Here is a 13,836-nt window from a genome sequence, read left to right as displayed (position 1 = left end):
AGACAGTTTAAAATGGAGCAAAACCTCGTGTCTTCTATAAAGTCACATACTTCCTAAGATAAAGAGCTTCCATCAGAATGATCATTTCTGCAACCTCAACCCAGTTTAAGTGAGGTGAGATGAAGTGCATTGCGGTCAAGCCCCAAAACAGATTGATCTGATCACACAGAGTTAGGTGTAATCACACAAAGTTAAATAGATGATTCATGATTAATTACTGGATGGGAATTTCATAGTACATCTGGAAAATTCTGTGTATGTATTTTTGGAGTTCATGCTTCTCAAAGACTTAATCAGATTAGAATTATTCTTATCAGTCTATTAGCAAAACTCCATCTTAATTTGAGTCATAGAGATGAAAGGTGTTTTAATGAAAATAAACTTGAATGTTAAAAATTTTTATGAGATTGTTAAAAAAACTAATGTAATCTTAATTTAATATTGTTAGCATAATGAGAATGAGGGAGTGTCTCTGGACCAGTTATATTGAGAATATCATGTTGGGTTATGCACTCCAAGTTATTAGTGTTTGCTCTGAGTGAAGTAAACAGAATGGTAAACAAAATATTTAAAATTCCTGAAAATATTTCACATGAGTAGAGAACACTTGAGTGAGAAAGAGATGACTATGATCTTCAAATATCTATATGACTCCCACAGGTAAAGGATTAAATTGACATTGACTAGACCTAGGGTGTGAAATTTGAAACAATGGGTAGAAGCTACAGAAGAACAAGTTACTTCATATAAAGAAGAACTTTATAAAACTAGTACTGCTGCCAAGTGCAATAGGCTGCTTTGGGAGATTAAATATTTATCATCATCCAGTGTTCAAACATATGCCATAATCTATAGAAAAGACTTGAGTATGGCCCAAATGGCTGTCCCAGGTGACTTTGAAGTCCCAAATAGCCATGACTTTAAGACTTGGAATGACTGTTGGGTGATATTTTGACAAGCATTTTGTAAGAGCCTAATCCTTGCAGTTCTTTTTTTTTTAATGGGTATGAGAAAGTAGATATGATATAAACTTCTGATTTAAAATTGCCAACCTGCATTTTCTAGTCCTCTCTGTGATGCTCATCTAAAAGCACTGACAGATATATTGAGTGGTCAAATGCATCACTTTTCTTTAAAACTGCAGCAGTTCGTGTCTTCTTCAGTGACCCACACAGTGCCTTTGCATAGCAGGCATTTAGGGAATTGAATCTATAATGCCTTTGTTTGTCCCCCCGTGGTTTATGGCAGCAGTTTTAATTCACTAATATTTGCAAAATTTTCTCTGCCAGTTTTTAGAAAATCCAACGAGTTGTGGTAGGAAATACATTCATTAACTAAAATGGAAATGTGCTGTGTTTTGCTACTCGGCATTCATTTCCAACTGCTTTTGACAAATGGACGCTGAATTTTATTCAAATATTCACCCCTCATTTATGCAGACCTGTGTATCCTTGGGGAAGTACATCCATCAGACAAGTCCAAGAAAAGCTCAGGTTCACTTAACTAGTCAAGCCATCTCAAATTCCTAGCCACGGTGGTTCATCCAAGTATGGATACATTACCCAAATTGGGCCAATGAGATTTTAGATTTTTTTTTCGGCGGGACTGTAAGAGAGAACAGATTATATACATCTCTGGTGTCAGCGACTCATAACTTGAGAAGGAATACCTGACTGGCAGAGGGAAGTTCTCACATGTGGAGGTGGGCAGAGCTGGAAGAACTGCAGACAAATTAAGCCTCACTGGTGATGTGTGAACCCGGAGAAGTGCCAGTTTGGTTTGGGGATTCTGTTCAGAGCAACCAGAAGCATCGTAACAGATACAGAGGCTCAAACAAATCCAAAATCCGCCTTGACAAAACTTTGACTTTTCATTTTTATTGGTATCAACTCAGTTCCCCGCCCCCCATCTCTTCATCAACTCAGTTCCCCGCCCCCCATCTCTTCATCTGAACACTCTTTCCACCTTTCATTCATAAGTATTTCCCAAGTAAAGTGTGACTTTCATGTCTCCATAACTTGTCTTCAAACTATTTCCTCTCCTTGAAGGGCTCCTTGTCATCTCTCTTTTATTGCTCAGTAAATATCTACTCTCTTTTCAAGCCCTGTTTTCCCGTTAGGCTTCATCGCTGCATTGTCAGTTGCATGGAAAAGCTTATTGTAACATTTACTTTCCGGTATTACCTTATTTATTTATGTGTCTGCCTTTCTTAGATTTTTTTTGAGACTAAAATTTAGTTTACAATCCCTAAACTCAACCACATCTCTAATTAGTACATTATGAATCAATGAAGAAATGAATGTGCTCTAGTTCTTAATCCTCAAAAAGACATTAGGTTGACCACTAGGTTCTTCATATTTAGCAAGTAATTTTTACTTTTGGCTATGATGTTCAATAAAAATTCTGACTTATTCCCCTTCTGTGAATCTAATTTTGATCTTCTTTTATAAGACACAGCACTTTTTCACTGACACATTATAGGATAAACACATTTTTAAAAACGAGAGAGACTTCCCAGAGAAGTTTAATGCTAAAAAAACAAAGAAGTGCAAGTATTTTGTCTACATGCATGAGCATCTCAAGATTTTAAATGCTTTTTACTTCAGGAAGATTGTGATGTATAAACATTTTACAAATCTGATCTCAAAAAATAATGATTTGAATAGTCTGTGCTTCAATGCAAAAATGAAACATTAATTTGTTCAGTTTCTCATACAACATGTTTATTAAACATTTCAGTGTCAATAATTTCTTAAAATTGTAACATTTAACCTTGTAATGGATCTAATACCAATTATATTCATGGGAGTATATTTTGGACTTTTGAACAACTTTAAGTAAAATGAATGCCAGTGTCTTCAAGTTGTGCTTGGAGCAAAGACAAAGAAACATCAACTCATTCTTTCCAACTAATAGAACATCTAATGATGCAATGTTTATGAGGACATTATTTCAAAGCTATTGTACTGTTAAATATATTTTTGCTTCTGTTGCTGAAGCCTAATATATCATCTCTGAACATTAGCAGTTTTCATGTAATTTAGATTTTAAATATTGAATTTTTAACTTGGGCTCCAAGGAAAAATCCTAAAAAATAAAGATCTGCATTTAACATCTTTTTCCTGCCCTCAACCATAACTTTTCAATCCGAAATGACTTTTCATGGAATCTATGTCAGGAAGTATAGCTTTTTAAGATAACTTTTTAAAAATAAATTAAAAAACCCCTCGCTTCTATGTTAAAGAGGAAATTCAGAATCACTGAAGTTCTGAAGGAGCATGTGCTTTGATTATTATTTCTACCAGTTCCTTTTTTTATTATAAAGTGGCAATTTATATTACCATTAGAAATATACATTTGTATATAAAGTTTTGCATTCAAATATCTTTATTTTTTGATTAGCTATGACTAAAGAACACAAGTCAAATAAAAACTCTATATATCCTAATTTCAGAAGCATATGTATATATACACATATATATTTGTAGAACAATCCACTGTTTTAAATGTGATTCTGATTTAAAAAATGCTATTTACAATTTTATGACAGAGAAATAATCTCAGCCTTTTATGCTATTAAAATGAGCAGGGAATTTTGATGTTTGTGTGTGTCTCACCTTGTGCAGACGAAATTAAGTAACATCATGGAAAAACCTTCTCAGAGCAAGACCTTGTAGACTAAGCCATGAGGATAGTAGATTTGCTATTTCTGGGTCTGTGTTTAAAAAAATTACTGTTGATGTAGTCATGCTTCTTCACCAAGAAATCAGTGGTCTCAAATTAGGACCTTCAAACGTTGCAATACACAATAAGCCATTCTTCATCCTTTACTTTGCCCTTAATACTCTCATCTCTTGCTAGTGGCACCACAGCACCACCATCCATAGATATAATACCTATCTACAGCCGTGTCATTTTCCTAAATTGAAGAATTCTTCTAAAAAGCTATCTGGATTAAAATGAGGCCCATAAAGCATCACAATTTACATCAAATTGATGTCTTTTTATTGCGCCAATCCATAGCAGCTAAAAATGTGCTATGAAATTCATATGTAAAATTCAAAACCCAAACTACTACTGTAATCAAGAACAGGTTGGCTGGCTGTCCTCCAGTTTCCTGAAGCACAAAAGGCTCTAAATTAGCAAATGGAACTTCAGCACCATTTTGTTTCTATACCTCAAACATCTAGCTTAAAAATCAAGTGAAGTATATTGACCAAAAAACTATTTTGAGATTCTCAAAAGTTTTGTTTTCATTCTTAAGCCCATTGATTTTGAAACATGTTACAATAAGGACTCTTAGAATAAACACATCTTAACTTATATGTACATAGTCAATTACAAAGCTTTACTAAAAGTTGTATTTTTCCTGAGAATATCCCAATGCATTAAAAAAAGAGCTTATTTTATTTATGGGAACATAAGATATGGATGAATTGAGACCCAGAAATTGGAATGACAAAAATCAAAGTAAAGAATTCTTTCACTTGGAAGAACCTGAAAAACTATTTAAACTGGCTCATGTTTTTGGAGGAAATAGAATAATTATATGTTTATATTTGGTAATTGTTTGAAAACCTAGGCAGTGAATACTGACTTTTTCTATTAAAGGTTTTATGTACTTAAAAAGTAAGCAGCAGTTAAGCAAATGTTCACCCTACGCTCTAAACTACAGTTTTTGTCAGGTTAATATGTAAAAGAAATAGGAGGTTTCCAATTTATTCTTCAAAATTAATTATAAATAAGGCAAAGCTAATTTCTAAACATTTTACTGTAGTCAACATTTGCTTCAATGATATGAAAAAAACAATAGAGAAATTGGGTGGTTAGACTTCTGTTTCTTAATTGCTATCAGGAAGAAGACAAATAGGAGTCTCGGTGATAAATGATGGACAGCCATTGTCAATTGAGGGGAAAATTGTGTTGGGAGTTTATATCTCTATCACATTTTTCATAATATTGAACCAGATTAAATATATTGTCATGAAATGATTAGTGTAATTAATAACACTTTGTGAAATTGTCAATTGTGTTACTGATGAATTTGTGGGTTGTGTGTGTGTGTGTGTGTCACCATAAAATCTCAAGTCATTTCATGCTAAATGAGCCTGTGGCCCATTTTGTAGAAGCCTCTTTCTTTTTATTTTTTCAAAGAAAACGAGGCTTTGTGCATGGGATTTGTTTGTTCCTACAAGTGACAGGTGTGTTTAAAATCAAGCTGAATCAAGAGTGACAAGGAGAAATACAACCAGATTGGTAATTTTTTTTACAAGGGTATTTTTTTCCTAGAAGAGAACATTCTTTTTTTTCCTTTTAACTTAAATGTCTTTATTTGTTACTTTCAAAATATTTTGGTTAAACAAATAACTTTTGCAAATGTGTGTTCAAAATCCTTGCCTAGATGCCTAACTTTTATTCTTTACAACCGATAAGGCAAATTCCTCCATTTCATTTTCTGCTAACCTCCTGATAACGTAAATAGAGTACTTGGTGAAGGACACAAACCACTATTAAAGAATAATGATTGTGTAGAGTGAGGGGAACTACATTGACTTTGAAAGAATACAGCAACCAATGGCAAGGTCATTTAAGTGAAGGCCTAGAGCTTCTGCAAAGTGTATATATTTTAGGGAGTCATATTTGGAACAATACATGCTGGACAGTAGAGCTATAGGAGAAGTAACATGCTAAGTCTTCTCATTGATAATATCCATAATTCTGCATACATTTTTTAACATTCTGTTTTGTTTTAATTTGGATGTCTCTATACCATTCCTGATTTGTAGGACTAAGTAGATCTATTTTTTTCCCCAAGGCAATTGTACAACGTTCATTTCTTCCCTAATATTTTTCTAATACTTGAGTATTCCTAACTATGCATTTGCCTAGTCCTTACACTGAGTTCTTTTATTTTTTTTAACTACATTAAGCTCACACAAGCCTGTGCATTGGAACCATAGCTGTTCTCTATACCCCTTGAAAATTCAGTGTATCAAGTTCCCTTCTGTGTTCTAGGAGACAGAGTTATTGTCAACTAGACTTATTAACAAGGATATATAGCAACAAGCAAGCCACTGGCTTCACGAGATAGTAAGTCAGGAATTTCACAGCCATGCCTCCCAATTTCTTCCTGAAGTTTGGAAAATGCTACATACATAAAACTCTGGTAAGGTATAAAGGCAAATACGATCTGCTTTGACCCCTAGGATTTATTTCCTTGTGTGAAACCCCTTTTCTTTCTTTCCTGCTGCAAGAGATGGTACAAAATTCTCTAACACAGCTAGACATGCACCTATACTCTCAAAGCTGTGCACAGTGTGAAAAATCAGGCCAAATGATAAGAGCATATACCTTATTCATCACTGCCCAGGCATGGCAATGACACAGAATTCCCATAAGTAAACTCAGCCTTAGAACACATTTTTTTCCCTAAATAACTAAAAAAATGAGATCCTGGATTAATTCCTTTGATAAAAAAATATGATAATATACTAGGTTAATCTGAAACTCTTTTTATGAAGGAATGGAATCAGTTAATACCATTAAATTCAACAAAAGTCTATCTTTTGCATAAAATAATTGTAAGTAACAAATTCAAGAATAAAACTTTAAACTTTTAAACGATTCCTGGCTTATACCATATGGGCATTAGAACAATCTATAATTTGTACATGTTCAGTATCATGGTAAAAAAAAATCCTGGAAACAGGATGTAATTATGTGTCAATTCCAGATGCCCAAATAAAATTCAAATTCAACACAAAGCACATCACAGCATTATCCAAAGTTTAAGTTACTCAGGGTATTACATTGATTGGTAAGTTCAATTCTCCAAAACCCTTGTCTTTAAGATAATAACTTTATTTCAAATTCATCATAGTTATGTCTTCATTATAATTAGCCTTCTATTAATAACAGCACAATGTTGTGGTGTCTTGATTTATTTTTTTCCCTTGATTTTATGTGTGCTAGTATTTGTGCATGTGCACTTTCTACCACATTGCAACAGGCAAGCTTTGGTTCAATTTCTTTGTCCTACACAAAGGAAGATTTTTGAGTGCAGAATCTTAGTCACTAGGTCCTGGGTTGCCATTTTGTTTTCCTCTCCTTGGGTGGATTTATTGGGACTCGGAGGTGGGTAAAGGGGAGGGGAGAAAGGGAAGGGATGAGAGAGGGACAAAGGGAAGAGTTCTCAGCTATGTTGAATCTTGATTCACGACTTTGCCTCCATTCATGGTTGGTGTTCCAGAACTTTTCCTTGAACGCCCTTGTTTTTCTCCAATTTCATGAAGTGATGGCTCTCTGTACATACACACTGAAAAGCAAAATTACATCAATTACTTATTATAATTGTAGACATCAATTTGGCTTCAATAAACATCTCAAATTTGATTTTACAATATTCTTCACTCTCATCACTAGCTCTTCTCCCCAGTGTAAAAACGAGTTTTAACTTGATAACATATTTAGTGGATACAAATGGTCCTCTTCCAATTCTATCAGTCATAACCTTTTAAGTCTTCTTGAACTACAGACATAGAGTGGTTTCTGTTCTCTTACAGATAAGGCTTGAGTCTTACCTGTCTGCTAAACTATATAATAGGATTTTCATCTAGAGTTCGAGGAGACATTGTGAGTATATGATTAAAAGGATAGAAATAGATACTTTTTTAAGTCCTTGGTCTGCAACCTAGTTTGCAAAGGAAAAAAAAATCCTTAATTACATGCTCCTAATCTTTACCCTACTACAAGTAATATGACATTGTTATATCAAATCGAAACATTTACCACCAATTTTCAGGGCATCCTACATAAGAAATGATAATAGGAGGGAGGACAGAGGAAAACAAACAAACAAACAAAATGCCATTTTCCTGATTGTTCCATGTTTGAATATGCAACTGTGAGATTTTATTTCACATCTATATAAAACAGTTCCTCTCTCCTCTATTGTTTTGTCTGGCTCTAAAGCTCAGTCATCTGTGAATTATCACAGCTATTGCTAGATTACTGCACAGAAAGAATAATATTTTTCAATTCATAGTTATTCTTGTAAGATAGGATCTTCATTCCTTATACTGCTGTGAAATAAATGTGTACAAGCATATGAAATATTTCACTTAAATATCAGGAATTATTTTTATCCTTGATTTAGGAAAAAATAGTTAAGTACCTCCATCTATTGAACCATCACTGCAGTGCTTTAGTAATCTGAATGCTATTTCTAATCAAATAGCTTCCTCACTTGGGCTTTGCCTGGTGCAGGAAACCTGAGCATGGCTATGACCAAATAGATGTCATGTGGTGGTTAAGAGCACCAACTTGGGAGCCACACTGCCTGGGTTGACATCCTCACTCAGCCACTCACTAACTCTGTCAAACTGGACACACTCTCATAGCTAAAAAACTAAATTTTTATGAGGATTAAATGTCTGGCAGATAGTAAGCATCCAAATATGTTTAAGAAAATGAAGGAGTTGATCTCTTCATGAGAATTTTAAATAACGGATTGCAGAGAAAAAAGTGATAATTTGGGGGGGCTAAAGGTATTCTAAATTCAAAACTAGATTAAGAAAGTTAAGATACAAGAAATATTCTCTTTAGACTAGTTCAGTGATGAGGAGGCAGGTTTTTTTCCCCCAACATCTCAGTGGTAGAACTTCTTAAACGTTCATGTGCTTTCAAATCATGCAGGGATATTATTAAAATGCAGATTCTAATACAGAAGTTTTTTGTGGAGTTGAGATTCTACATTTTTAGTAAGATCTTGCTGATCTTGGCAAATGGAACCACACTTTGGGTAGTACAAAATATACATACAAACTATGGTTGCTAAGTATATTGTGCAAAATTATTACACATATTTATTTATTTTTATTTTATTTCATCTTTTACTTATATATTTTAAATGAAATCTTAAAGTATTTCAATTATTGCACTAAATGCCTCCTCCCATATCTCAAAAGACCTTTGGCCTCGGTAGCAAAGTTGTACAGAGGAAATGAGTTCAGAAAGAATTGATGTTGTAATTTTCAGATGATGCCAGTAGATAATTTAAGTTTCTGCTTTCGACAGAGAATGCTTATGGAAGATCCTAGGAAATCTTGAAATTTCTCAAGTCTAATGTCTCTTACCTATATTTCTGTTATGGGCAAAGTGTCAAAATCAACAAAATTAAACCATACATTTATATGTGTAAAATATAGCTATTTATTTGTAACTGGTAAGTGCACAAGGGAACTCAGAAGTAATGAAGTGATTCTATTAGAAAGTTATTCATGTGATACCATAAAACAGTTTTCCCTACTCTGCCACCTAGTCAGCTGTGAAAACCAATACATCCCTAGGCCTGACTACAAACTGCTATATCAGAGTCTCAAAGAATGACAAAAATAATCTTAAAAAAATTTTATATATATATATATATATATATATATATATATATATATATATATATATATGAGGCGGCTCCTGGGTGGCTCAATTGGTTAAGCATTTGACTCTTGATTTCAGCTCAAGTCATGATCTCAGGGTCTTGGTATCGAGCCCCGCATTGGGCTCCCAGCTGAGAGCTAGGAGTCTGCTTGAGATTCTCTCTCCCTTCTCCCTCTGCCCCTCCCCCAGCTCATGTGTGCTCTCTCTCTGAATAAATAAATAAATAAAATCTTAAGTATATGTATATATATAATAGATTTTGACCTGCAAATTTCTTAAACTCCAACTTAGAGATACTTGCAGGATGTTACTTTCCAATTTAAATTAAAGAATATATATATTTTTAAATTTTATAGTTGAATTTCTTATTTTACTACTTATTTTTTAGTTTCCTTATGTCATAGATTCTTCCCAGGGCATTTGCTTTTAACTTTTTTTTTTTTGCTATTTCTCACTCATACATAAAATACTTCAGTTGTGACAATGCAAAATGTTGCCATTATAATTACCGCTGCAGGTAACTTTTCCAAAAACTTAACCCTGATCGCCATCCTGATATCAAGTACCTAAAGGAGGTTTTTAAATTGGCATCTGAACATTTTCAGTGTTTCAAAAAGAACAAAACTCATTAGTACCATAGCAGAGTGTACAATTTGCTCTCCTCTAGGACTACTCAATTACTAACTTTCAGATATTTCCGTTAAATGGAGTAATAAAATTCCAGGTTTTGAAAAGAGTAGTTCATATATCTTAGTTGGAAAATGAAGAGTAATAAGTAGGTTTCCTAGTTCACTAACCCCCCCCCAATAAATCAAGTATTTGAATTTCCGTATTTCTGTTAACAGAAAGAACTGTTTCTTTAAAGAAAGCAAACTTCAGTCAATCTAGGAATTGCATGCAAATATTAACAAAGAGAGCAAAAACTTTGTCAAACAAACAGATTGATTTCTTGGGCTTTAATTTTCGTTTTTTATAGGCTCTAGGATGTCAGTATTACTGCCTAAACTCAAGCTGACAAATTAAGGGGTAAAAATATCAATCAAATTTTAAAATGAAAAAGTAATTAAAGAGCATATACAATTAGAAATCAAAGAAAGAAAGGACAAAACATTTCTCTTCAATAATATAACTTCCTTTGATAGTTGTATTAATACTCCGTACCTGTGCTGTTCTAAATGATACACAATAAAATGATGACACAAAATACAAGATGAAAACAGAAGGTATAAATGTTCTACAAAGTGCATTATATGTCCAAAATGTAAAACCCAATCACTTTGATGTACAAATAACCACAATGGTAATCCCATAAATAAACTTTTGATCCCTTAAATAAATCTATTGTTTCAGAGTTTTCAAACACATTTTTTTTTTGAGATTTTATTTATTTATTTGAGAGAGGGAGAGTACAAGTGGGGAGGGAGGGCCAAGGGAGGGAGAGAGGCAGACTCCCCGCTGAGCTGGGAGCCCAACGTGGCGGGGCTCGATCCCAGGACCCTGGGATCATGACCTGAGCCGAAGGCAGACGCTCAACCAATTGAGCCACCCAGGGGCCCCTCAAATCCATTTTAAATTGACTACCTCATTTGATAATTATAATAACCTTGTGAATAAAGTGAGAAATTCTTATCCGAATGTTTTAAATATAAAAGAAACTAAGCAACTTCCCTGAAGTCAGATGGTGAGTAACGGCAGAGCCAAGATGAGAATGTAAGGCTTCAAAATCCTAGCCAAGAGTTGTTAATAAAAGCAGAAGAGCAGGGGCGTATGGGTGGCTCAGTCGTTAAGCGTCTGCCTTTGGCTCAGGTCATGATCCCAGGGTCCTGGGATCGAGGCCCCCATTGGGCCCCCTTCTCTGCGCTCCCTTCTCTGCGCTCCCTTCTCTGCGGGAGGCCTGCTTCTCCCTCTCCCACTCCCCCTGCTTATGTTCCCTCTCTCACTGTGTCTCTGTCAAATAAATAAAATCTTAAAAAAAAAAGCAGAAGAGCAATTCATCAAAAAATGGAACAAATGATTGTCTTATAACAGACAATGTTTAAATCAGATCTATTAATTGAGATCCAAATTGGCCTTACCGCTACTAAATATTCCTAATGTCACCCGAAAAATGGTAATAAAAACAAATGCAGGATGGCTATTTTTAAAAAGGAAAACAAAAAAACAAAAACAAAGTAACAAGTGATGGAGAGTGTGTGGAGAAATTGAAAACATCGTAGTTGCTGGTGGAGACATAAAATATATGGCCACTGTGGAAAATGATACGGGGATTCCTCAAAAAATTAAACAGAATTATTATATGATCCAGAAATTCCACCTCTAGATATATACCCGGAATAAATGAAAGCAGGGATGTGAACAGATATTTGTACACCCATGTTCAGAGCAGCATTATTTACAATAGTCAAAATGTGGGGGTGGCCAAAATGTCTATCAAGGGATGAATGATAAACAAAATGTAGTATATACATATAATGCAATATTGTTCAGCCTTAAAAAAGTAAGGAACCTCTGACACAAGCATGAATGAACCTTGAGGACATGAGGCTAAGTGAAATAAGCTAGACACAAAAGTACAAATATTTTACGATTCCATTTATGTGGAATACCTAAAGTAGTCAAATTCATAGATACAGAAAGCAGAACAGTGGTTGCCCGGGGCTGGGGGAAGGGAGAATGGTACAATGTGTACAAGTACAATGTGAATGTACTTAATGGCACTGAAATGTACACTTACAATGATTAAAATGTTAAATTTTATGTTGTGTATATTTTACACAGCATAATTAATAATTACACTTTTTAAAAAAATATCACAGACACACAAATACTGAGTGTAAGCTGCAAACAAAGAAATGATTATTAAAGCCTGAAATGTCTTATTTGCATGGGAAGAGCCAACAATTCCCTAACAGTAAAAAATATTAGTCTTAGTACTATAGTAAGATGGAGAGAATTGAGATATAACTGAGGGGGTATGGAGTTGGTAAGAGGATAGGAAAATCTGATGAGAATATCCTAGGAATGCACTGCCTAATATAATATCCATTTTGCCTATGTGATCACAGAGCACTTAAAATGCGCTTGGTCCTATTTCAGATGTGCTGTAATTATAAAACACTAAATATCTCACAAGTAATGTATTGACTGGTTACATATTAAATAGATAATGTTTTGGATATATTGGGCTGAAAAGATTATTAAAATTTATGTCATGGGGCGCCTGGGTGGCTCAGTTGTTAACCGTCTGCCTTCGGCTCGGGTCCTGATCCCTGGGTCCTGGGATCGGACCCCGCGTCGGGCTCCCTGTTTGGCGGGGGACCTGCTTCTCCCTCTCCCACTCCCCCTGCTTGTGCTCCCTCTCTCGCTGTCTCTCTCTCTCTGTCAAATAAATAAATGAAATGTAAAAATAAATAAAAATAAAAAATAAATAAAAATAAAATTTACGTCACGTTTGTTTTTATTTTTTAAATGTGACTACCAGAACAATTTAAATTACATATGTAGCTCATATGATATTTCTATTAGACAGTTCATCTTAGAAGAGTTTGTTGCTGTCTGGAAGAGAAGTGTCCTGACTGGAGCTAAAGCTATAAATTACTGAACGATGGGAGGACAGTGGAGAAAATTTTCTGACCCGACTGGTCCTGATGCTCATACATAGACTAGGGAGATGTAGAGTATCTTGGATACCTTTGGTAGGATGGAACTGGTTCACAAAACATTTATTGGCCCGTTTGACTTGGCTTAACTAATGTTGCATCACTTTCATCCTAAATTGGACTTTTCATGTTCTTTTCTCTCCTCCAATTTCAATTACTCTTTTGTGAACTAATATCCAAAGCTGAATTGGTACAAGCATTGATTTGGTCATTGATTCTGTAAAAAGGTGCACATTTAATTTATTCCAGGCACTCTGCTAGATTCCATAGCAACTGTGAGAGATGACCACTTGATTCCTGCCCTCACGGAGCTCAAGGCTAAGAAGGAGAGCACAGACGTGCACACAAATCACAGGGTGTTCAGAGCGAGAGTAGAGACATGAATGGAAATGAGTACAGAACCACAGTTCTTTGATGCTGATTTAGCCTTGAAGGAGGCAGAGGATTTAGACAGATAGATAGGCTACTGAAGAAGAGTGAAGAAGTGAAGTGCAAGTTATGTAAGAAATACAGGGACTGGTTGAAGAATGGGGTAAAATAGAGAAATAAGGAAGAATAAGCCCGGCAGGGCTAACTCGTGTCAGACCTCCAGAGTTCCAAGCTGGATGTTTTCAACCATGATCCTGATGTCTATCAGCCTCAATTTGATAGGGAACGAAGAGTGAAAAAATATGTCCATCAAGTGCATGAGTGTAGAGGGAAAATCTATTTATTCAATCTCGTTATCTAGAAAAATGTCTAT

General features: G+C 34.8%; 1 protein-coding gene across 3 annotated transcripts in view; it reads right to left on the bottom strand.

Annotated features, from left to right (window-relative positions):
* Positions 1–2,506: 2,506 nt before the first annotated feature.
* The window catches only part of FGF12 (fibroblast growth factor 12), a 572,489-nt gene continuing 561,159 nt past the window's right edge, over positions 2,507–13,836 (bottom strand). For all 3 annotated transcript variants that reach the window (XM_032406908.1, XM_032406907.1, XM_032406906.1), the window contains one exon: positions 2,507–7,315. In XM_032406908.1, coding sequence (XP_032262799.1) covers positions 7,197–7,315 — 119 coding nt within the window. In that variant the 3' untranslated portion in view covers positions 2,507–7,196. The remainder of the gene's footprint in view (positions 7,316–13,836) is intronic.

The sequence above is a fragment of the Phoca vitulina genome, unplaced genomic scaffold (genome assembly GCF_004348235.1).
Source record: "Phoca vitulina isolate PV1807 unplaced genomic scaffold, GSC_HSeal_1.0 scaffold8, whole genome shotgun sequence".
NCBI classification, from domain to species: Eukaryota; Metazoa; Chordata; class Mammalia; order Carnivora; family Phocidae; genus Phoca; species Phoca vitulina.
The sequence above is the reverse complement of the archived record's forward strand: the minus strand, read 5'-3'. Positions and strand labels throughout refer to the sequence as shown.